This window comes from Pteronotus mesoamericanus, unplaced genomic scaffold (assembly GCF_021234165.1).
Source record: "Pteronotus mesoamericanus isolate MK-2021 breed Mesoamerican mustached bat unplaced genomic scaffold, CSHL_Meso_final scaffold_167, whole genome shotgun sequence".
NCBI classification, from domain to species: domain Eukaryota; kingdom Metazoa; phylum Chordata; class Mammalia; order Chiroptera; family Mormoopidae; genus Pteronotus; species Pteronotus mesoamericanus.
In genome coordinates this window covers 14501724-14528223 of record NW_026555308.1, presented here as the reverse complement: position 1 = coordinate 14528223, position 26500 = coordinate 14501724, and the positions used below count along the sequence as shown (strand labels likewise).

At 35.0% G+C, this 26500-nt stretch overlaps 1 protein-coding gene across 2 annotated transcripts in view; it reads left to right on the top strand.

The window, feature by feature from the left end:
- Positions 1-26500, top strand: part of SMG1 (SMG1 nonsense mediated mRNA decay associated PI3K related kinase) — a 100955-nt gene that overhangs the window by 16556 nt on the left and 57899 nt on the right. The window contains exons 2-14 of one of the 2 annotated variants that reach the window (XM_054589634.1): positions 7787-7844; positions 11111-11274; positions 12149-12304; positions 13966-14102; positions 15087-15145; positions 16144-16357; positions 18541-18666; positions 19065-19137; positions 20085-20182; positions 21697-21870; positions 23738-23962; positions 25151-25252; positions 25940-26209. In XM_054589634.1, coding sequence (XP_054445609.1) covers positions 7831-7844; positions 11111-11274; positions 12149-12304; positions 13966-14102; positions 15087-15145; positions 16144-16357; positions 18541-18666; positions 19065-19137; positions 20085-20182; positions 21697-21870; positions 23738-23962; positions 25151-25252; positions 25940-26209 — 1812 coding nt within the window. In that variant the 5' untranslated portion in view covers positions 7787-7830. The remainder of the gene's footprint in view (positions 1-7786; positions 7845-11110; positions 11275-12148; positions 12305-13965; positions 14103-15086; positions 15146-16143; positions 16358-18540; positions 18667-19064; positions 19138-20084; positions 20183-21696; positions 21871-23737; positions 23963-25150; positions 25253-25939; positions 26210-26500) is intronic. The other variant, XM_054589633.1, reaches the window with a different exon arrangement.

Here is a 26500-nt window from a genome sequence, read left to right as displayed (position 1 = left end):
ATGATTATTTAGTATAAACAAAATTGTTTTTGTTAAAATACTGAACGTTGAATTCACATTTGTTTTGGAGATTAAAAACATACACGATTTTATAACTACCAATATTCTTGATTTCTAGTAAGATACGGATTTGTGCCAGTTGACGTACAGGCCATTAGAATACTTAAACTAGCAGTGGATTTCGTGTCTCTGTCTCAGTCAATGATTTTCTGGTTTTATCAGCCTTAGTACTTTGACTCTAAATCTTTTGCATTGTCTCAGTGGTTGGTTGGTAAGAATAAAGCTGCGATTTTGAAAGCTTATCCAAAGATAAGCAGTAAAATATTAAGAACTTATAATGCATTTCTTTTTAAAAAATTAAGAGCTAAAAGACTGTCAAGTATTTCTTGGGCATTGATAAAGAGTAAAATTTCTCTTTTGCTGTAAATTTAGAACTTACTATTATCAGTATAGGTAAGAGTTGTCTTTTACTGGTATAAATGCACTGTTTCTTTCTGTATCTTGGCTAAGTTAATCTTTTTAAAGTTGTAAATCCCAGCTCTCTATATACCTGATTAATACAGATACTAACAGTCTTTGGTTTCATTGGAAAGCAGTGACTTTAAGCTGGTGCTATGCTACCTTTTTGCTTTTCCATTTAGAATGGCTAAATAGGGTAGGCAATACAAGGCAGGAAATACTGAATTATTAGAAATAAATCAAGCCTTTTATACCTTTACTATAAAGAAATATATTTTCTTTAAAGTGAGGTTCATTGAGGTATAATTCACATGCTGTGTAGTTCTTTGAGTTTTGACAAATGCATATAGTATCGTAACCATGACCACCACAATTAGGCTTATAGCAGCAATTTTCAGCTGGTGTGCCGCAAGAATTTTTAAAAGATGCAGTACCTGACTACTTAGTCAGGGGCACTGACCTCTTTTCCCTTAGACTGTCAGATTAAAAAATGACGACAACTAACAGAACGCTAGCTGTCCTGTGTGCATGAATCAAAATTATACCTATTTTTTTGGTCAGATTGGCAAAAAATACATTTTTTGGTGTTTCAGAATTTTAGTAATTAGTTTATGTGTGCCATGAGATGCAAAAGGTTCAAAATCGCTGAGCTATAGTTCCCATCATCTCCCTAAATTTCTTTGTTCCTCTTTGTAGTCAACTTATACTCCCAGTCCTTGGTAAACACTATTTTTTTTCCTCCTGTAATTTTATATTTCAAGAATATCATAAATAGGGGTGGGGTGGAGGGATTGAGCAAAAAAGAAATTAAAAAACTAAAAAATATCATAAAGTTCTTTAAATTGTGGTAAAATGAATATAAAATTTATTTCGTAATTTAGTGTTATTAAGTACATTTATAATGTTGTTCTATATAGTTCCAGAACTTTTTATCACGCTAAATGGGAAGCCTGTACCCATTAAGCTGCTGCTCTGCAGCCTTTGGCAAATGACAAACCCACTTTTCTATGGATTTGCCTGTTGTGCATATTTCATATAAATGGAATCATATAATATGTCCTTTTGTGTCTGGCCTCCCACTTAGCATAATGTTTTCAAGGTTTATCCATATTGTAACAGGTGTCAGGAACTTCATTCCTTTTTATGGTTGAATAATATTGCTCTTTATAGATATACCAGTTTTGTTCATCCATGCATTCTTTGATGGACGTTTGAGTGTCTGCCTTTTTGCTATTATGAATAGTGTGTGGTGACATTGGCGTAAAAGTTTTTTTTTAAACATCTGTTTCCAGTTCTTCTGGGCATATACCTAGGAGTAGATTTACTGGGTCATATGGTAATTCCATGTTGAACTTTGTGAGGAACCTACCAAGAGTGCTTATACCATTTTACATTCCTACCAGTAATATATAAGGATTTCAGTTTTTCCATATCCTCACAACACTAGATAGTTTTCATTTTTAAAGAAAATTATGGCTATCCTAGTGGGTGTGGTTTGTCATTGTGGTTTTGATTTTCATTTCTCTAGTCACTAATAAAGTTGAGCAACTTTTCATATGCTTATTGGCCTTTTGTATAGCTTTGAAGACGTATTTCTATTCAAATCTTTTGCCTATTTTTAGATTGGACTGTTTGTCCTTTTTTTGAACTGTAGAAGTTATATATTTTGGATATTAGATTCCTTTTTAAACATTTTTAATTGATTTGAGAGAGGGAGAGAGACACACTTTTTTTTTTCTTTTTAAAAATATTTTTAAATTTATTTTTAGAGAAAGGAGAAGGGAGAGAGAAAGAGATGGAGAGTAACATCAGTGTGTGGTTGTCTCTTGCACATCCCCTACTGGGGACCTGGCCCACAACCCAGACATGTGACCTGACTGGTGAATCAAACTGGTGGCCTCACAGTTTGCAGGCCAGCACTCAGTTCACTGAGCCACACCAGCCGGGGCAAATCACAGCACTTTATACTCCTGATTGCAACTTATTCTGACAGTTACTTTCTTTCTACGTTGTAAATTCATGGAAGGTTGGAACTGTCTTAGTCCACCTTTTGGAGTCATTAACTCCTAATTAAAGCCTTTGTTTTAGTAAATGATCAAGAAAATATTGGTGAATTTAATAAAACATTTTGGAGAAGAAATGTGGGTTGCAGGTTGAATCTTGAAGAAAAGTTAGTATTGGGTTAGATTAGGGGACTGCATTGCAGGGTCAAGAGAAAGGCCTCAGTTATGAGAATAGGCATCCCTTAGTCAACAAGTAATTCATATGCCATCTAGGTGACAGAGATACAGTGATAAGCAAAACTGACAGGCTCCTACCCTTCTGGAATTTATAACCTCCTGGCAAAGCACAGTTAAGAAAGCTTTTCAAATGGTCTAAGAGCTAAGGAAACTATTAGGTTCTCTAGTAGCAAGCATATGTATCAGGGGCTCCTAGCCAGTTTCAGGGGAATCAGAAACTTTCCCAAGCACACCTGAAGCTTGAAGGATAAAGAGAAATTGGCTAGGACAGGCTGTTCCAGGCAGACGGGATGAGAAAGGTGATTCTTTCCATGGCACTGAAAGATTAGGATGAGGTATGCAGTGTAGAAGGGGTGGTTGGTAGAGACTTAGCTGAGAAGGGAAGTGAGGTACATAGGATAAGGGCAGTGGGAGGACATCATATTTGTCTTTTATAAGAATTATTTTTGTTGAAATGTGAAGAAGAGATTGGGTAGAGATGAGGATTGGAGATGGGAAACATGTCTGACTGATCAAATAGTGCCATTTATTAGAAAACAGCTTATGATTGTACTGTTTATTAAAATGGGGATTCTGGTAGGAAAGGAGCCAGTTGTGTCTAAGGCATGAGAACATTGAGATCTTTATTAAAAAACAGTTGGCTATATACTGTCTGGACCTCAGAGTAGACCTTTATGATGGAGCCCTAGATTTGGGAGTCAGTGGAATAAAGGTAGGTGATAAATACTTCCATCAGTAAGGGAGAGTGCAAAGGGAGGAGAATAGAAGACTAGATCTTTGAGAAACTCCAAGATTAGTGGTTTGGTACAGGAGACTGAGCAAACCTTCAAAGGCTCCTGAGAAAATGGGACAAGAGAGGTGGGATGAGATACAGAGGGTGGCATCTCATAAGCTAAAGGAAGGGAAGAATCCAATTGCTTTAAATTCTCAGGATCTGAGCACAGAGGATTACTGTAAGAATTTTAAGTTTCATTCAGCCCACCTCATTCCTCTGCAAGGCATCCTTGGTGCAGACCATACTCAACCACACTGTGAAAGCTGCTGGAGATCATAGTTGGTTTGGCCAAAAGTGATGCAGTAGAAGTTGCATGTGTGGTTTGAAGAACTAGTTGAGGTGAAGAAATGGGAGTGGAGAGTAGAGACAACTCTTAGTGTGACTTCAGGGAGCAAAGGCAGATTGTTTGGTGGAGGGACATGTGAGATTGATATGTTTTTTTGATTTAGAAAATATATATGTTTTTTAACATATGGGGAGACCTTAGAAATTTTTACATGTGTAAGGAGAGGATTCAGTTTGGTGGGAAAGGTAGACTCCATGGAGAAAAAGTATTTGAAAAGAAATAAAAGTAGATGAAATTTTAATCAAGGCCTCTAGAATTGGAAGACAGTGGGTTATGGTATCTTTTTTTTCCCCCCTTGGTGACTAGAGGGAATATGAGAAAGTTTTTGAGTGTGAGAGTGTTTGAAAGAGTGTAGGGTGGCCATTGATTTTGGAATCTGAAGACAATGGGGAAGGTTGGGATAATGGATGTAGCAAATGGGAGATGGAACATTGGAGCACCTGGGAATGTGGTGAGCACTGATGGATAACAGGTAACTGATAACTGGGTTTATCCATGATTGGATTTTGCCACATTGGTTTGAGTATAATAATAAGGGAGATTTAGGGGGTTGGCAAGAGTGTTATTGAAATGATAGACCATGAAATATAAACTGGTTAAAGAAGGAAGAAAAGTATGCAAACTGTGAAAAAGTAGGGAGTCACTGGAATTTGAGTTACTAAAAAAACCTTTAGATGGTGGTGAGAGGGGAGTATAAGGAGGTTAGATGGTAATGGAAAAAATACAGTAAAAAAGACATGTACAATTATAAAAAAGAACTTCAGAGTGGTACTGAGAAAGAATTTGAACAGACAGTTGTCAAAAGCAAGTTATTGGGGCATTGAGCAAGGTGAACTGAAAAGGGTGTATGGAATTTGAGAGACAAGTAGGCTATGAGTATAAGTTTCTGCTTTGGTAGGAACAGTTTCAGTGGAGTGCTGACGGTGGAACTGAGATTACAGTTAGTTGAAAAGTGAGTGAAGGCAAGAAGATAAGTTTTTTTCAAGAGGTTTGTCTGTGAAGTGTATACACACTTAGAATTAGGAGAAAGAGAATTAAGAGTTGTTAGGTTGGTTTTTTTTTTTTTTTTAAAGAAAGACTTCAGATTGCTTTTACGTTGATGATGTGATGAGCAATAGGAAAGTGGGAGATGTAAGGCATACCTTAGAAGATACGGGGAGTGCCGGGATCCAAAGGGTTACTGTAGAGACGAGATTTACTTGTTCCATTATGTGAGAGTGATGGAAAGGTTGTGTGTGCAGATGTCGGTGAATTTGTGGACTTGTTGGAAAGAAGTTGGTAGGTAGTGGTGGAGTGCTGAAGAACTCTAAAGTTAGAACGGAGTTTTAGTTCTTGCTCTGCCTTTTAAAAGCTGTGCAACTTTAGGTCAGTTATGGTACTTTAGTTGCCTCATCTTTAAGATGGTAACCGGTAAGATTATGTGAGGGATCGAATGACATGTTAACTGCTTGGGTAAGTTGCCTACCAGACTTGGTAGGAGCTCATAATTATTATCTCTAATTGAGAGTGCTATAGAAGGAATGAATGGCTTCTTCACCAGAGGCTTTCTTCTGAAGCAGGGATCTCTGTAAGGTCACCCACTGGTAGTGCTGAGCAAAGAAGGAAGGTACAGAAAGTTTGAAAGCTCTTTTGAAAAGGTGAGACCCTGGCTAGGAAAATGTGGGCAGCATTGAAGACCTAGGTGTCAGAACTACATGGAATGGTGTCTTCTTCAGTCTTTTCAATGAACATAATTGTGTGCATGAAGTAAAGGTTATAAAATCTGAAGTAGTAACCTCATAGAGTTACTTGCTTTGTTATTCCTTTCATGTTAATTAGATTAGAGTTCTATCAATAGAGGGTTTGTGAGATTCCTTGGAAGAGAAATAAACTACAGCACGTCCTCAAATAATGTCATTTTATGATGCCGTACAATCTTATCTTGTTTATATCAATTATGTGATACTGGTTTGTCATATGTCATTTCACTTAAAGTTCCAGGACCTGTTGACAATGTTAAGTGGTGACACTGTTCTGAAAGTTAATTTCTTTATTATGTATGCTAAAGTTGTTATTAAAAAACAGTCTTTTAAATTTTGGGTTAGAATATATTCAGTGATCTTAAATATAGGTGCAGAGTTAGAGGGGGTATGAGTCATAAGACTACCTTTACTTCTGACACCAGTTGCAAATTTGGAGGCCCCCTGAGCTATTAGGATAATTCACCAGAAGAACTTACAGAACTTGTGAAAGCTGTTACACTCATGGTCACAGGTAATTGCAGCTAAAGTATATTGATTAAAATCAGCCAAAGGTAAAGGTGCATGGGGCAGAGTCCAGGCAAGTGTGGAGCTTCTAGTTGTTCTTTCCCTTTGGAGTTGTGAACGGTATTACTTTCCCAGTGTTGATGTGTGACAGTATGCGTGGAGTATTAATGCCTGTGGAAGCTTGTCCCAGCTTTGGTGTCCAGAATTTCTGTTGGGGCTCCATCATTGACTGCCCACATGGCTGAACTTTGTTTCCAGCCCTTCTGGAGATTGAGGTGATTCATGTGACTAAAATCCCTTACCATAAATCACATGGTGAATAAGAAGAACACTGTTATTAGTCATGACAGTCCAAGTTTAGAGGTTACCTTCCAGAAGCTCAGGGATTGGGAAAGGTAAAATTCTTACAGTTTTACAGTAGTTAAATATATTTTTTTATATTTTGAATCTGCAATGGCTCTGTAGTTGAGAGTTTAAACAATGATTAAAAATTGGTAACAAAGAATCCATAAATAGGTTCGTATTATAGATACTTGAGCCAAGGAACTGTCATCAAGAAATTATATCAACTTAGTATTTTAGTATTGTGAAACTGACGTAAACTCATTTATAACTTTGGCATGATGGTTCAGTTGTCTCATTAAATTTGAACTATTTTCTCCTGAGAAGAGTTTCATATAATGAAATCCCTGAGTCTCCCAAATGAAATTTTTAGCTGTAGACTTATTTTAGAGCAGTGTTTCTAATGTGAAAGTGATGTACATACACAAGGCCCAAGATTATGCATAGTTTCATTTTTTCTTTTTTATCCCTCATGAAAGCATGTCTGAATCCAGGTGAGTAAGAGACACCACAGGATAACCTTGAATTTATTTCTAAAAAAGATAAACGATTTTCAAGTGGTGTTAACTGTCAGTATGAAAAACTCAGCGTTTCCTACAACTGCTTTGTGACAGTGATGCTTTCTTTGAGTACCACTGTTTTAAAGAATAAATGTATTCCCACCTCATTGGCTTTAGTGCAAATCTCATTTCCTGGTTGATACCCATTACAAATTAGATCTCACCAAGAGGGCAAAAATCCTTTAATAAGCCTACTTAAAAATAACTTGAAGCAATATAATGCTTATTCCTGTGGCACCCTCAGGAGTGGTGTTTGCATCAAGTCATTTTAGGGTGTTTTATTCTGGGTGCTTTATGGAAATATTCCTTATAGGGAATTCCCTGACTTCATACTTCCAGAGGGTTTGTTTTTTTTTTACTCTTTTCTTTTTGTTATTCTTTATAATGCTTACAAGAAGTGGACCGCAAAACCACATTTAGCCAGGAGATACTATCCTCTAACACATGGTGGATTGTTGATGTGAGATCTGAGGATTTGGGTTATTCAAAAATGAAAGACCTCAGATTTGTTACATTTTCTGTATACTGAGAATAGGTCACTAAAATAGTGTAACTATATTTGCATGTGATTTGTATGTTATGATGAACATTTAAATTCTTTGTACTAATTTTTTTTTTTTTTTTTTTGGTTGCCACCTTAAGCCTCTCCTCTAAGGCACAGAGTGGCTTTCCATTTAAATTTTTGCTTCAGCATATGAAATCTAGAGGGCCATAGTTTGACTAAAAGCACCTAACCCATGGATGATATTTGCTTCATGTTTGAACAACAAATGTTTTAACCCACTGCCTTCACTAATATTGTAACTACTGTCTTACAGATTGACTTGATGCAAAACATCACAAAGGCTCCATATTATACAGTATGCGATTTTTGAGGTATGAGCTTTAGAAACTTACCTCTCGTGTGGCATGTACATCAGGCTTAAACTTCAGTTTAATCATCTTGGGGAAATTTATGCACTTTTTTCTCTCTCTCCATAATATTTTTAGAGTATTAAAGGGGCTATGGAGGTATTTTGGGATCCTTAGGATTCTTAGTCTAACAGATACATTTTCTTGTATCACTAAATTGAGACACTAATTCTGGCAGATGATAGCTTTTTCAGCCCTTATAAACTAGCTGAACATTTTTGCCTGCCTCTTTGAGTTCAAATCTGCATTTTCTGTTTTGTGCCTTTGATTGCCTCATTTTAAGTGCTCATTTCTCTTCTTTAACAGTTTTTTCTTTATTGGACTGGGATGATCTTATTGGTGATTACAGCCTGATACTGACAATTTTTTGAGATCTAAGTAGTCTAGATATTATAAAATAGAGATTTTGTGTACATGCTGAACCATTTTCTGCTTTTGGGTTCAGAATGCCAGTAATTTGAATCAGGAAGTCACTCCTGGTTTTTTTTCCTCCCCAGTTTAATTTGAAATCAATACTTGGTAGTTAGAAATGTATTTGTTAGTACCAATAATTGCTTAATTTCTTCAATGAAGAACTTAAAATTAACTGCTATATATAGAGCATAAGAACTTATTTTGATTGTCTTCATATGTTCCTGAACTACTTATACATTATTTGTTAGACTGGAAACCTTGAGTTTATTTAGTAATATAATATGGCCATGGTCATTCAGTGTACACTGTAAGGTCAGTATTTCTTAAGAATTCATTGTCTTATTTAAGCCTTACAACAGCCTTCCATGTTAGATAGGTGTTATCCTCATTCTACAGAAGAGACAACCAACGCTTGGCAATTAAGTCCCTTTGCAAAGTCACAAGTACCTTTTCCATACTGGAGCTGGGATTTGAGCCCAGATCTTTTTTTAAACCTGTATTCTCTGCTGCCTTATGTTTACTGTTATGCCACCAGAAAACCATACAATTATTGAACTCTTAATAGTAAGGGGAATATATGTGATATGTAAACATAATGAAAACAGGAAATTCAGACATTTAAATATTGGTAGACTTAAGTTATCTAAGTGTTACAGAATTATTTTATTTTATTCATTCATTTCCTAACAACTTACTTTCTCAGATTGTGTTAGATGCCATACATAAAGGAAAGTTCAAAAGCTGTCAGAAAAGCTCATTGCTCTCTTTAATTTTTCAATTCCCTTTAAGAAATTACTGGTATGTTACGGATTATTATAGGTGAACATTTAATGTGCTATTTATTTTTAGGTATGTGGGGAATGTTTTTACATTAGTTTTTAAAAATTCTCATGTTCCATTTAGTGTTAAAGGTACTTAAATGCTTATAGACTTAGTATACTTCGAAAATATTCTCAGACATTTTTCTTGAAATTTCATAGATTTTATTTTCCCGTATGTTGAAAGTACTGAGCTTTGTCTGTTAATTAATGAACTCTGTTTGAAGAAGATACACTATTATGAAGTTTTAGTTGTTTAGTATGCTGAGGTTACAGAATTTTACCAAGTTGCAAATTGAGAGCCTCTAGGAATAATTTAGACTTGTGCCACTTAGATATCCAAATTTAATTGGACCTATTGTCTATGTTCTATATTAACAGTGGTTACAGTAAGTACAGATCAGGGTGTCTGATTGAGCCTATGCAGAGTTTCATGTTTAGTATTTTTGTGGGTGAGGACAATGAAAGGATAATAAATTAGAGGAAATATATTTACAAACACTGCAGTTACTCTTATACTTTGGGTAGGGGCACAGGGGTTGAGGAATAGAGCAGTTCCTGGTCCTGCCAGTGTCCTTAACTCTTCAAGTAATTATGAATTTAGAGGATGTTTTCAACAAGTATCATAAAAGTGATATATATTTCAGCAGGTTGTTACTCTCAGAAGAAATATCAGTAGAACTTTTTTGTGCTGCCATGTAGTATGTAGTATTGTCTTATTTCTTGATATTTTGTGACTGATGGTTGGAAGAATAAGGTTCCTGAGAAATTAAGAAGTTCAGCTCCTTATTTTACTGATGAGGACATTGAGGCATAGAGCTGATCCTTGGAGAAGGACACTAATTTTACTCTGGAACTGCACCTGTTGTTTAATATCCAAGTGTCCAGGGTCATTTTGGATAATACTTGATTTTTTATATAGATTATGAACTGCAGCCTTCAAATTTAGCTTTATTAGATTCCTGATATCTTTCATTTTCCTCACTTTTTAGAATTTTAATAGATATTCTGTATAGTTAAGACATCTTCAGTGAAGTCTTCAGCATTGCAGTTCATTAAAATAATCTTACTTTGCAACTAGTGTGTTCTTATATCCCACTGAGCTTTCTTTCAGATAGCATTCTGTAATTTATTTTCCATTAAATAATCAAGTTATGAATTCAGGTGAGCGAGAATGCTTCATTGCCATGAGGCATTACTTTAAAAATAATTTGGTAATACATTGCCTCTCCCTGATACATTGCCAGTGTTTTTTGACCACTGGAAAAATTAATTTATCCACTGATTAAACCTGTCCTGGAAGGAAGAACTCCTTTTTTTAAGTCAGATGAAGAGAATCTTGGACTGGGTGACCAAGTGTCCAGTTTGCCTAGGACTGAGGGAGTCACTAGGACATGGGACTTCTAGTGCTAAAACCAGTGAAGTCTTCTGCAAAGTGGGATAAGTTGGGAATCTTAATCCTTGTAGTTATTTATATTTCAAAATGGGTCCTAGAATAGTAGTAGAGGGGCTCAAAAACTGGCATTGACAGTCCCTTCCCAGTTGAGGCTTACTAGACACTGGAGTGCGTATTTATAGTAGTAATGATTTAAATAATTAAAAAGGTAGAGAGAAGAGAGAGGCTTGTATAAAAGAGAGATTTCTGATTTAGGCCAGTGATTTTCAACCTCTTGCATTTCATGGTGCACATAAACTAACTACTAAATTCTGTGGCACACCAAAAAATATATAGTTTTTGCAGATCTGACAGAAAAAGATCTAACAAAAAAAAAGTATAATTTTGATTCATTCACACTGGATGGCTATTGTTTTGTTGACTGTGTCATTTTTTTTTTTTAAAATTTGACAGTCTACGGGAAAAGAGGTCAGTGCCCCTGACTAAATAGTTAAGTATTGCATGTTTTGAAAAGTCTTGTGGCGCATTGGTTGAAAATTGCTGATTTAGGCTATTACAATATTTCTTTAAAATTCTAATCTTATACTCTTCTCTCTTTACAGAACTGATAGTGCATCAGCCGACCCAGATAATTTAAAATATTCTTCATCCAGAGATAGGGGTGGGTCTTCCTCTTATGGACTGCAACCTTCAAATTCAGCTGTGGTGTCTCGGCAAAGGCACGATGATACCAGAGTCCATGCTGACATACAGAATGACGAAAAGGGTATATATATATAGATATATATTTCCTTATTGGTAGAAGCATGTTTTTTTATTTGTTTTTTTTACTTACACGTCCCTCCACCCTTTCCTCTCCCTTCCATATCTCTCTGTTCTAATATGCTTGAAATATAGCTATCTTATATTTATATAAAATGTCAAAGTAAACAACTGTTTATAATGGGCAACGCAATTTGGTGTAGAGGAAAGAAACCCAGGGCTTAGAGCTCTATGGCTACGTGCGCGCGCGCACACACATATACAGTGAGATTTTTGAAACTCCATAAGTTTACCTCCTTAATTTTTTAAAATTAAAATACTCTTTACATACATATAATACATAAGTGCAGTTTCCTTGCCAAAAAAGAAAAGTACACTGTCACTAAGGCTGAAGTGTCTCCCGACTACCATCTCTCCTTTAGACTCCAAAAGTTTTAAGAGAGCAAATCTGACTTTAATTTTCCTTTCTCTTATCTTCCATTGATGATATTAAAATGAAATCAAGCCCTGATTGATGTGGCTCAGTTGGTTGGGCATAGTCCCACAAAGTGATGGGTCACCAGTTCAATTCCTGGTCAGGGCACATGCCTAGTCTGTGGATCCCATCCCTGGTCCCTTGTTGGGGTGCTTGGGAGAGGCAGCTGATGAGTGTTTCTCACATTGATGTTTCTCCCACTCTCTTTCTCCCTCCCCCTCTCTCTAAAAATAAGTAAATAAAATCTTGGAAATGAAAATGATTTCAAGGCAGGCAGCACAAGGACAGGTAGAAGCAAAGTCTGGTTGAGCTGTAGAGTGGGTAATAAGATCCTGAACTCTCAGGAATTCATTGAGTGAAACAAAGAGCCTTATGAAAATAATGTAAATGTTGCTGTTTTTAGGTGGTTACAGTGTCAATGGAGGATCTGGGGAAAATACTTATGGTCGGAAGTCGTTGGGGCAAGAGCTGAGGGTTAACAATGTGACCAGCCCTGAGTTCACCAGTGTTCAGCATGGCAGTCGTGCATTAGCCATCAAAGACATGAGGAAATCACAGGGTAAGGCTGGGCAAACTGGGAACCAAACACATATGCCTCCAAAAGACCTGTATCTTCTCTTCTCCTGGACACCTTATTTCTTACTAATGCCTTCCACATGTGTGAGTTGGTTAGTTTACTCTGAGTTGAAAAACATGTGCAGGTGATAATTTTTTGCATTCCTTTTCCTATGAACTGTTTCTTAAGGGTAAGTTCCAATGCGAAAGGTTTTAATACTTTTTAGAAGAGAATTCTGTTAAAATAAGATTAGAAGACTAGATACGATTTTAAAGAAAGGGTTTTCCTGATTATGGTGGCTATTGAATGTATAGTGGTCTCTTACTGTAGCAGGTCCTTGAACTCTAATGCCTGTGGGGGATATGGGTCTAAATGGAGTGGACCCTTTTTGTAGTTAAATACACTGATGCCACTTTTTGCTTTATAACACAAGCCTCAGCATATAGGTAAAGTATCCTGAAAATTCAGAGGATTAGAGGTAATGATTTTTTTCCCCTAAAAGAGAAATTAATTTTATTGGTAGAACTCAGTATGAAATCAAGATTTCTGATTTATACACTTTGTCAGATACAGTTTTACTCTTTGGGCACTTAATTTATGAACTTTTTCCATGGGGTGTATGTATGTATGTGTTGTGTACATCTTGGTGAACATCTTTGTGCATACAGGGGTTTTTTTGGCATGTAACTTTTAAAAAAATGATTTCTTTTGGATAAATTTTCAGAAGTGGAAAGCTAGATCAGAGACTGTACTGTTTCTTAATAGCGTTTGAAGTTAGACTTATGTATGATAAAGCTCAAAGTGACTACGCTAATATAGTCCAGTTCTTTCTCCTCACAGGCTCAGAGTTACATCGTTTGCTAGTGGCAGAATTGTAAATAGAGCCTTGGTTCCCACTCTGGTGTCCTAATGACACATTCAGTATTCGTCCTTACTGAAATCCTCAAAAATTCCTATCATATGTCATTTTATTGTTAATTTTCCTTTCATGCCTTGGAAAGAAATGAAACTGTCAGATCCTTTGATGTGGTACGTTAAAGTACATTGGGTAATTACAATAAATAGCACAGTTGAAAACTTACAAAGAGAATTTTTATACTTAAATGCATTTTTATTTATATTCAAGCATTGTTTGAGCATTCCTGCTTGTTTTTGTCATTAAAAAAATAAAGGGAAGAAAGGGTCTAATTTGTCACTTTCTGAGTGGCAGCATATCTTGCACATGGTGGGTGGTAGTGAAACATGATTTCAATTAACCAAAACTTTGTGCTAGGAAAATGATGATAATGTGAACAAGAGGCTTTGAGCCTTCCAGTGGAATACCTAGGTGAGAAATAGAAGCATATAACCTGTTTCTTCCTGATTGACACTTTACCCCTAACCTGAAGAAGATAATTTCTAAGCGTTTTTTCTGTTTCAACTGATCCTGTGGAATGAGGTATTTACGTGGGCTTACCTTTTCTGAGGGTCTATAATGTGTCCAGCAGTCTTCTGGGGCTTGGTTTATAGTGATGGACAAAAGTGTGATGGGACCTGCATTCATTGAGCTTTTATTTTCCAGTAGACTATGGTTTTTGATGTACTTTAAAATATTTGGGACATAAGGTTTCTATGCTTATTTATACTCAGTGGATAACAAAATGTTTGTATGTTTATATTCACAGAGCGATTGATGTCTTATTCTGATGAGTCTCGACTGTCCAATCTTCTTCGGAGGATCACCCGGGAAGACGACAGAGACCGAAGACTGGCTACTGTAAAGCAGTTGAAGGAATTTATTCAGCAACCAGAAAATAAACTGGTGAGTATAGCATGTTGGAGAATGTTGATAACTTTTGTATTTCCATAATAAACTAGATAATATAATAAACTAGGTAAACTAGGTAATAAAATCTTCAGAGGGAAAAGATTTACTTCTAAGCAAAAATAACAGGGATTCCTTATTCCAGGTTAATTTAGTCTGTGTTATGATGACCTCGAATTTTATGCCCCTAATGTATAATTTTTCTACCATTGTTGGATCCATATTGTTGCCTTCTGCAATAAAGTGCTTTTAACACATGTATTTGAGTTGTCCTCAGAATTTTTTTCTATGTTCTAGGACAGAATATTTGTTGTTTTTTATATTTGAAATCGGGGTGGGGTACATACTTGTTCATGGGTAAGTTTGGTCTAGTGGCCAGGGCCAAACCAGTGAAAGAACTCCATTAGGGACAAAGTACAGGAGCAACTACAAATTCTTCTCAACCCCGAGTAATTCTCCTAATGTGAAACTAAGAGCTTCATATGGAGTAGGAAAAAATAAATGAGCAATGGTATGGTAAGTCATATAATATTTGATTCAAAGCAAGCTTCTTCCCCCTCCCCCAGTGTTACTATGAAAAATTACAAATATACAGAAAATTGAAAGTATTTTACAGTGAACATTATTATATGACCCATCATCTAAATTCTGTCATTAACATTTTACTATATTGCTTTACCACATACTCATCTGTCCATCCATGAATCCATTTTTCAAAAACGCATTTCAGTGTAAATTAAACAAGCCTTTTTGATTTTATTCTTTTTCATTTATGATCATGGACCAGTGATTTGTATGGGTAAATTTTTTTCATAGTCTGAAAGAAAATTTCTAACACTCTTGATATATGTTAATGGGGGCTGGGAATAAGGAAAGTAAGGTGTTCAATTATAATTTGGAAGGGGACACAAGAAAAAAGTACAGAATGTTAATCTTAAAAGTATACAAATTTGAAATTTTTATAAATGTGTTTTTTTAAAGGTACTAGTTAAACAGTTGGATAATATCTTGACTGCTGTACATGATGTGCTTAATGAAAGGTAAGTAATAATGGTTAAATTTTAAAAAATTGTATGATATATTTGTAAAACTTAAATAAGATAAACCCATTGATTTCATTTATGAACATCTGTTTAATGTTTCACTGGGTTCTCTTGTGATCATCTTCTGTGTTTTAAGTATTTATATGTTAACTACTGAATAAAAGAATTGTTGGAAGGGAATACCATTTTTCAAAAATTTGTCAACATAACTGAGTAACTGAACATTGACATGTAAAGTAATTTAAACTCTTAATGCAGGCGTGAATGAATGAATGCATTTAACATTTGTAAACTAGAGAATTTTGAAATTGCTTAGAGAGTAGAGGTGAAAGGACAACAATGGATTGAGGCCATACAGTCCTTTTTTGGGCAACAGTGGATTGAGACCATATAGTCTGTGGGGCTTCTGGGGTTCTCCAAAGGTATGCAGCCCTTTATTTGTATGTTGATTCCCAAAGAATTGAAGTGTTGGAAAGCACCCAAAAACTCATCTCAGCAGGTCAAAAACCTTACTGCTTTTTGAGGGTTTTATTTTATGTAGTTACCTATTAGATTTAAATGAGTGTTGTTGTTCCATTAAATTTATTATATTTAACTATTAAAATTTCCCATTTTTATAGCCCTGTATATTGAAATTACACAGTATATATTTATGGTGTGTTTTATATAATCCTTTGTTGCTACTCTTTTCTGTGAATCATTTAATGAAGCTTGAGATGGGATTTAAAGCATGAATTTTAGTATTTCTTGGTCTTCCCTTACTGTTTGTTAAGTAATTGATTCTGTAAATAAAGCCCAGTGTCTATTAACTTTGTTAAAAAGGCACTGCAGGATAGAATAGAAAATACAAAGTGAATAAAATCTCAACCTTTTAGGTTGAACAGAAATTTAAAAAAAAATCATTTAAGACATTCTTTTGTAAGATGTCATTCTTGTAATCTTTGAAAGCTTACACTTTTGTGTGTTTTGTTTTATTTGCATTAAAATAAACACAGTAGCAAATTGCTTCAGGAGTTGAGACAGGAAGGAGCTTGCTGTCTAGGCCTTCTTTGTGCTTCTCTGAGCTATGAGGCCGAGAAGATCTTCAAATGGATTTTCAGCAAATTTAGCTCATCTGCAAAAGATGAAGTTAAACTCCTCTACTTATGTGCCACCTACAAAGCACTGGAGACTGTAGGAGAAAAGAAAGCCTTTTCATCTGTAATGCAGGTAAGAATGGGGGTGGGGAGTGTTCATGATGTGCTTGGAAAGAAAATTGTCCTTAACTCATGTCCTTGGAGGAGAGCTTGAAGAAAGGAAACTTAGAATAGGGCTGTCTACTGATTGTAAATATGATATAAGTAAAATTCCTTCTTCTGAATTTGAGTAAAGGACACATATTAAAGGTAGGCGTAAAATGGAAGGTGATCCTTCGCCCCCTCCCCCACCCCCGCCACAGTCTAGAAGCTTTGCTTTGAATTTGCTTAGTACTGGAATCATTTGCTGGTTTGAAAAGAAGAACTCCATGGAGAGAACTAGATTAGGAGGGACTTCACATATTTTTTGAGGCAGACAAAAACTGAACATCACAACTCATATGAGGCTTTTTTAGGTTTGATAATATGCCAAAAATTCTTACTCCAAGTGATTTAAATAATTGTGTGTGAATAAATATCAGCCCTACCTAATTCTATTCTGCCTTTTTAAAAGATGTATTTTTCTTTGATTATAGAGGTTATGAAAAATTGTTTTTGGAAAAGATTCAGAAAATTAACTAAAAGCATAACAAAGTGGGCTTATTCTGTATAATTTTTGTATTAATGTTCAAAATATTAATTACAAAATACTTATTTTTGTATATTAATACTTCTCTCCAGATATTTACTTGGAAACTTTTCAAACCCATAGGAAAACAGATCAGTACAATAAACACCATATATCCTTTACCTGGATTTATCACTAACATTTTGCTACAGTTTTATTTTTACACATACACTTTTTTGTTGAATTACTGGAAAGTAAATTATACACATTGTGACAATATACCCTGTAATGCTTTGACATACATCTCCTAAGAATAAGGTTATTCTCCTATATAACAATATTATAATCACACCTAAGAAAATTAATTTTATTACATAATACAATCTATATTTAGGTTTCTGCATTTACCTTGAAAGATGTCTTTTGTATCTTTTGTCTTACCTGACCCAAGATTTCATCAAGATTCATGCATTGTGTTTGGTGGCTTGTCTCTTTAATCTCCCTCAGTTAGAACAGTTCTCTGTCCCTTTTTGTTCCCCTTATTTTGTGGAATGTTCTACTTTCTGAGTTTGTCTGATTGTTTCTTCCTGTTTAGATTTAGTTTAGATTTTGGGTCTTATTCTCTGAGATGAAGAGTTTGATTACCTACCTGACTGAGGTGGTGACCACCGGGTCTTTCCATTGTGAAGGCTTATTTTTTCTCCCTTTGTAATGAGTAAATAATCTGGGCATGGTGCCATGAGAGCTGGGCATCTTGTTTATTTAGTAATATTGCACTCTGATTTTAGTATCCATTCATACTCTGTGCCTATTTAGATTATCTTCAGATGTTGCAAAATGTTGGTCTGCTAATTCTAGCATTTCTTCTATGTTTATAACATTCTTTTGTAAAGAGGAGTTTTCCTTTTGGGGGGAAAATTGGTTTTTTACAGCTGCAAAATATTCTGTTAGTGGTATACCATATATTTATTTTAAAAATATATGTAGTGGTAATGTGAGCCTGTGTGTCATTCATGAGTTGGGGCCATGTTAATCTTCCCTAAATTGTTTCAGTTTGAAGCACATGCTAATATTTTTAAAGCATAAACTGCACAAAATTTGCTCTTTGTTTTGAATTAGAAAGTAATTGTATTTTTTAAAATGTTTCTAAGCACATTAGATTTCGTACTTGAGATTTAATCACATCAGCGGTATTGAAGAGTGTGGGGATAATATAAATAGATGTTACTTAGAAATAATTTTAGCAGACATCAAATAAGAGAAAACAGTATTTGTTTTCAACCTAATACCTTAGTGGAATGAAATGTTTTCAACTTTTCTTTTGAGCTAAAACTATAGAATTTATTTTCTTTGGTATCATAATCAAATTTTGATGTAGTCACTCTTGAATAATGAACTTGCCCTGCCAGTATGGCTTAGTTGGTTGGGCATCATCCTGCAAAGCCAAAGGTCACCAGTTAAATTTTTGGTTAGGCCACAAGCCTGGTTTGCGGGCCTGGTCCATGTTTGGGGTGCATTTGAGAGGGAAGCGATTGATGTTTCTCTCACACATCAAAGGTTGTTTTAAAAAGGAAAAAAATAAAGAACCTGATTTGCTTGTTTTCTTCCTTTTTTATTGAATGTTCATAGTTTGTAATTTTATTTTTCAGCTTGTAATGACCAGCCTGCAGTCCATTCTTGAAAATGTGGATACACCAGAATTACTTTGCAAATGTGTTAAGTGCATTCTTTTGGTAGCTCGATGTTACCCTCATATCTTCAGCACTAACTTTAGGGTGAGTCCCTCAACCCCCTCTTTTCAGATGATGGAGTGAGAGATTGGTGGCATGTGTGCAGACCTGGGAACTCAGAAAACAAAGCTTCTGCCCCTTTGAGTATAATCAGTGATGTTTGAGGGTCCAGGATTGAATGGTGCAGCAATTAGGTTTTTATAAAAAATACTATCTGTATTTTCAGACACTGCCTTAAGATACTTAAAGAAAAATATATTATCAGTATCATAAATGAAATTTCATTATTCTCTTGGCTGCCCTCCTACTTTTTCACTTTGTATAATGTTAAGGACATAGAACATAGATGCCCTTTCCAGGATCTCTTACTCTGAAGTCATTCATAGGTGGGAATAGCAGCTAAGAACTTAAAATGCTTAGTGCCTTTCTGTGTTTCCATCCAGGATACGGTTGATATATTAGTTGGATGGCATATAGATCATACTCAGAAACCTTCGCTCACGCAGCAGGTGTCTGGTAAGTGGTTCAGCATATACCAGTTTTATAAATATTGTGGGAAAAATCATTGGTCCCTCAAAGATCAGCTGTTGATACTATTTCTTTGATAGTGCAAGAAAAATAATTGTTTAACAGAAATAGTTTGGTTATTATAAATGAACATTACTTGTTAGCTAAACTTATCTTTTCAAAAGAAAATTGTGTACTTTCCAGTGGATAGGGAGAATCCTAGTAGAGATTATAATGCTCCAGTGAGAAATTGAAAGGACTTAAATAAGTCTTTTGTGGCATGTGCTGGTAGGAGGAGATATTATAGTGGTCATATCCTGAAGTTTAAAATGGATGATCCTAGATATTTGTGGCTTGTGGGTTTTTTTTAAATTAAAAAACAAACAAATGATTTAATTTAGAAAATTGTCATAAATGATAAAGGAAAATACTACTTTGAGTTAAGCGAATGATTAGCATGACTCACTTGGACATTTTAGCCTTTTCCAAGTGCTATAGTTTCTCTTAGCTTATTTGGGACAATAAACTTCTGAAAATATGATGTGCAGGTGAGATTGGTACTGTGTCATTTCTACTGGGGAGAGGAGACACACCTTTGGTGGCTAACTGTGGCCCTAGAGTAGATGACCGGGTAGGTTGGTGGTTGATATGTTGTGGTGTTTTAGTCTAAGCCATGTGTTTAGTGACAATATGGTTACTAAATCTGTTGAAAAATAAGGATGTGAGATACACATTTTAATTTCTGGAGAACATTCAGTTTTGCAGCATTTAAAAGACACTGGATAATCATGGTCAGCATGCTAACAGTTAATAGTCCTAGTTTTATGATATAGGTTGTGTTTTAAGAGTTGTCAACTTGAAAACCAGATGTCTTTTAAGAAAGGCTCTTAAATATATTTTTTATTTGGATATTTCGTTTTTTTGTACTCTTTCAAAATTTCTTATATGATTCCTAGGATGGTTGCAGAGTCTGGAACCATTTTGGGTAGCTGATCTTGCATTTTCTACTACTCTCCTTGGTCAGTTTCTGGAGGACATGGAGGCATATGCTGAGGTGAGTATAGAGAAAGCCAAATTAGTTCCAAAAATTCCAGTTAAAATAAAAATCTTAAAACAGTACTAGATTTATTTTTAAATAATTCAGACCACCTCACTTTTAAGCGGAAATTGTAAGACCATAGCCAATATTTTATTTTATTTTTTTATTTGTGGTTTGAGTTATCTGAAGAATTACCAGAAAGACTGAAAGGAAAAATTGTAGGTCTAATTTTGCAAAGCTTGAAATGGTCTTGGTAGCTAGTAGTTTACTGAAGACATTTTCCATAGTTCATTCTTATTTTTATCATTAAGAGAGTCTTAAGCCCTGGCCGCGTGGCTCAGTTGGTTAGAGTGTTGTCTGGTACTCCAAAAAGGTTGTCCGATTCCCTGGAAGGGGCACATATGGGAGGCAACTGATGTTTCTTTCTCTGTCATTGATAAATAAATACCCTTGGATGAGGATTAAAAAAAAAATCTTAAAAAGTGAGGTACATTGTTACTGTATAAAAACCCCTAAAGACTTTCCTCTTGTATTGGAGACCTTGGAACATACTTTGAAGGACAAGGCTTGGTTTCTGCCAACTTTACAGCTGTGCAAGTACATGTGGCAGCTTTAAGGGTGCTGCTGAATCTTCTGTTACTGGCTCTTGGCTTTCCTGGCCCTACTGTCATGGCTTTAACCTGCTATTTTCTGTCTTAATCTTACTGGGTTTCTTCTCTACTCAGATCTACCATGATTCTTGTTTGGTGTTCAGGGCTCCCATTAAGATTTAGCTTCATCTTTTCTTTATAACCATGGGTACTTCTAGCAAATAAGAATGCACTACTTTTAACTGTACTAGTCTATTTGTTCCCTTTCGGAGAAAAGCGAGGGGATGTTTTGCTTCCGTATATTTCTTCGCTCCCACAATTAGAATGTCATTGTTCCTGGCCCACCTTTAAAGTTGATTTGCCTTTCTGCAACCAGGCATTCTGGTTTGTAGTATCTTTCTTCCCCTTGGTATCCATAAGATCTCATTCTCTTCTATTATTTGGTTAAGTATAGGTAGAAACATTGATTTTAGTATCCCATTTTTTGTTAATCTTTTCCCTTTTTCCTGCAACTAGATTATAAACCTGTGAATCAGATCTTATAATTCTCCTCCGCAGCCACCACCCGCCCACCACTCTGTGTACATAATGTTGGTGTGGAGTACTTATTATTGAGCTGAATAACTTGAATACCTGGAATGAGATTTTAGCAAAAAACAATTCAGGAATAGCAAAAATTTCTGGCTCCATTTATACCTATGTAAAACTATAGTGTATGTACCAGAATTAATTTTTCCCAGTATTTATTTGAGTTGGTACAAGAGGTTATTTCCTTAATCTACTCAGGTCAACATTGGCTTATTTAATTGGAAAATAAAATCTTACTTTTATATTTATATTCATGTTTCCTTTTCTCATTGGCTCTTTATTTGTAAGAATCAATTAAAAAGTTAATTGAAGTGTTTTACTTAAATAAGAATGCTGTGAATTCACTTCTAGGACCTCAGCCATGTGGCCTCTGGAGAGTCAGTGGATGAAGATGTACCTCCTCCTTCAGTGTCATTACCAAAGCTGGCAGCTCTTCTCAGGGTATTCAGTACTGTGGTGAGGAGCATCGGGGAACGCTTCAGCCCAATTCGGGGTCCTCCAATTACTGAAGCGTATGTGACAGATGTAAGTGTCTGTAGGAGTTCTGAGTATTTTTTTTTAAAAAATTGTTTTGTGATGTAAATGCTTCTGTTTACCTGGTATACTGCTATTAACCCTTCATTTGTCTAGCATATATGTATCTGACTACTTTCTTGAATAGCCAGAAAATTTGAGAATTCTATATCCCATCCTACTCCTATTTCTTCCTTTCCCTCCATGAAAGAAAGGTCACTGAATTTTAAAGTGTCCATGAACTTTTCTCCTAAGAGGTCCTTTATAGATCCCATTTATTCGTTTTTTTTAAACATATTAAAGATCTTTTGTTTTTCTAATAATTATTTTGCTTTTGAATTTGAGTCCTTTTAGTTGTTCAGTATGTTAAGAATAACACAGTATAGCGAAAGCGTCAAAAGTAGTTTTATGTGAGCATGACAGGATGAAATAACTTGATAGCCTGTCATCAAAGGATATAAAGCTTTAAGGACTTAAAATGTTTAGTAATCTGAGACCAGTTATAAGATAACCATACTTCACCCTGGCTGAGTGGCTTAGTTGATTGAAGCATCATCCTGTGCACCAAAAGGTTTGTGGATCGATTCCTGGTCACGGCCCATACTTAGGTTGCAGATTCGATCCCTGGTCAGGGTGTATACAGGAGACAGCCAGTCGATGTTTCTCTCTCTCTTTCTCTCTCTCTAAAATAAATATGTCCTCTGGTGAGAATTTTTTAAAAAAGTTTGCCACTCTCCTGGTGCCCCCAGCATCAGCCACACTGTATTACAGTCTGGTGAGTGGTTCAACATAAAAGACATTAGAAATGAACCTTCATCATTATAGTCTGTTAGAAGAAGAATGGAGAAATGTGATACAGTCAAAAAATTTAGTCTAAATGATTAAAATTTTACTGTTAGGACAAAACTTTAGCTTTTGTGAGCATATGCTTTTGTTGAACACATTGCTTGGTTAAATAGGACATTAATTATGTATGTGAGGCTTGAGAAGTTAATTGTGTATGTGAGCAGAAATGTCTGATCTTGAAGATAATTAAAACTGGCATGTTGATAGTTTAAATTTGATCAAAATGGTTTAATATCTTTGTTTCTTTTTACCATTTCAAAGGTAGTTTGATGACTGTTACTGTTGAAATAAAGGCAGGCAACTCCGATACAAAATGAAAGGAACATACTAGCTTTCCAGGATAGTTATATATTAAATGTTCTCTTTTGTGAAGGTCTTTGAGGCCTTTTTGACCTATATATATAGGTTTAAAAACCTGTGTATAGTGGTTGTTGACTATTATTTTAGACATAACTTTTTGTCAATTTATTGACAGTTACTTTTATTAGAAATTTAGTGCATTAATATTGACCGTTATAATTTAGTGGAGGTTTTGGCTGGAAATTACATGATTTTTATAATCCTAATATAGGTATCATATGTTATGAATGAGAATACTTTTAGTTTTAAAAGGTTGATTGTCCAAAGCCCAAGTGCTAGATTATAGAGAGTTATCCTTATGGCAGGTTATTCCCATGCTGTTAACACTGTTACTTTTCTTAAGTTCTGGCATATTTCATAATTATAAAAGATTCTGAGCTTCAGACATTTAGTGATGTTGGGAGCACAGGAAGCAGGTACAATGGAAGTAGAGGACAGCAAATTCCATTTCCTGTCACAATAGTACTTTCGAGTTTTTAAGCAACATCATTTTTGGTACTGTATTAAAGATACCCTTATTATTATTCACCTTCTGAGAACTAGAATATTAAGAGACTACTGACAAAACAGGCAGTTAATTTTCAATTGAAACTGCATTAAATAGAAAATATATTTTTGCTCTGTGGAAGCACGTGAATTTTTTTAAAAAGCTGCTTGTTTTCCCCATTTGCAGGTTCTGTACAGAGTAATGAGATGTGTGACGGCTGCAAATCAAGTGTTTTTTTCTGAGGCTGTGTTGACAGCTGCTAATGAGTGTGTTGGTGTTTTGCTCGGCAGCTTGGATCCTAGCATGACTATACATTGTGACATGGTCATTACATATGGATTAGATCAACTGGAGAATTGCCAGACTTGTGGTACAGATTATATCATCTCAGTCTTGAATTTACTCACATTGGTATGTGAATTCATTTTTTGTTGCTTTTTAATATGTTGGTTTATTCAGGCCCTTAAATTTACATTGATTATGTAAGAAATTAAGGTTTTTGTTACTTTGGGGCCTTTTGAGCACATTAGTCTCATTTACATAATCTAGTTTGCTTTTGCCCTAGTACCTATTTACTTTTAGTGTTTGATGGCTCATCTCAGTGTAGATATACTAGGGGTTTTTTTGTTGTTTTTTTGATGAAACACTATCCTTCACATGACTACCTAATACTGCTGATAAATACCATGTAAGAGGAGGTACTTTATAGCTATTTTGAAAGATCCTGTAATGTTTTGTTTCCCATATGAAACCTCTGTTAAAGTTTCTATCCTTAACCGTAAACATTCCCCCTCAACCTTTTATTGTGGACCCCTATAGGCATACTTAAAAAATAGAATAATATGAGGAATTGCTGCATGCTAATACACATGGTCCATCTGGTTTCATCTAGGGCTGGTCCCCCCCATGCCTTCCTTGCTGTCCCTCCCCATTTGAATTATTTTAAAGCAAATTCCAGATGATATTCTGCTGAACATTTCTATCAAAGTTACATTTCCTTTTGCCAATGTAAAAAAAATGCCTATGTTTAAGTTTAAATTTAAAGTATGTTACGTAAAGATATAGCTTCTTTTTTTTTTTTAAATTAATGGACTATTTTTTCATAGGAGTTTTGGTTTACAGAAAAATTGAGCAGAAAGTGCAGGGTTCTCATATATCCTCTTCTCCCAGTAGTTTTCCCTGTTATTAACATCTTGCTTTAGTGTGGTATTTATGACAATTGATGAGCCAAACTGGCATGTTGTTATTAATTAAAATTCATAGTTTACTTCATTGTTTATTCTCTGTACAGCCTATGGGTTTTGACAAATGTATAGTGCCATGTATGTACCATTACAATATCATACAGAATAGTTTCAATGCTTTAAAAATCTCATGTGCCCCACCTACTCATCTCTTCTTCCTTCCTCTGGAGCCCCTGGCAACCACCAATATTTTTACTGTCTCTGTAGTATTGTCTTTTCCAGAGCATCATAGTTGAAATCATAATATGAAGTTTTTTTCAGACTGACTCCTTTCACTTACAAATACGCATTTAAAGTTCTTTGATGTCATTTTGTGACTTGATAGCTCATTTCTTTTTTTATGTTATTCTCTTAGATTGTTGAACAGATAAATACAAAATTGCCATCATCATTTGTAGAAAAACTGTTCATACCATCATCTAAACTACTCTTTTTGCGTTACCATAAAGAAAAAGAGGTAAGTGATACATTCATAAATACTCATGGTAACTTAAGTCATTGAAGTTTGACTTACGTTGTTTAGTAGGCTACGTAAATGAAATGACAAATACTCGATTTAGAATGTCGTGATTATAATGATTGCTTTAACTTGATATTTGTAGATTACCATATTATATACCTTGATGAATGAGTGCCAGATATTCTTTTCAGATTTTCATTATTTGTTTTTATTAAATTTGTTCAGAACTGTGCATGTTATATATAAAACTATTACTAGTTTTTCAACTGACTCCATGTCTAAACCACTTAGATTTTCTAAGTAGATGGAGGGAAATCAATAAACTGCTGTTTGTATACATGTTTTGGTACTGTCTGGTTTGTTTCCCCCCCCCCCCCAATGTCCTTTTAAGAAATTTCATGTGGTCACTTTTTAATTTAGAGTTTTCCTTTCTTTGTAGTAATGGTTTGTAGGTTTTACAAAGCTTACCGATATGTGTAGGTTCCCAAAAGGTTGGGTTTTTAGAAATTAAGATCTTTAGTTTTCTATACAGTGATTTTTATCAATCTTAAATGTTCTGTACAGTGATTTTATCAATCTTAAATTGATTTGCATCATCACCATATGTAGATAGTAATTTATTTTTCATATGATTATAGATTTGTTCTCCATTGACTTAATACTTTCCTGAATTCTCTTTTTAAGGTTGTTGCTGCAGCCCATGCTGTTTATCAGGCAGTGCTCAGCCTGAAGAATATTCCTGTTTTGGAGACTGCCTATAAATTAATTTTGGGAGAAATGACTTGTGCTCTAAACAACCTGCTACATAGTCTACAACTTCCTGATGCCTGTTCTGAAATAAAGCATGAGGCTTTTAAAAATCATGTATTCAATGTAGACAATGCAAAATTTGTAGTTATATTTGACCTCAGTGCCCTGACTACAATTGGAAATGCCAAAAACTCTCTAATTGGGGTGAGTTTTTACATGTAACCACTTTATTTTATCCACATTGAAGTCTCTTCTCATTGCATATATATGTATTTCATTTATTGTCATGTCAGTGCATCTACTGAATCCCTGTAGAACAAATGGCCATACTTAGGACATGCCTGAATAATTTAAATTGAGAGGAATATTTTCTTATCATGTTGTTGAGCTTTTCTCCTTTCTTTCCTTGACATCCATCCTTTGATAAGATTTAAAAAAAAACTTGTTTTATTGAAAAAAATTTTTTTAATGAATTTTGTCTGTAGAAAATTTCTC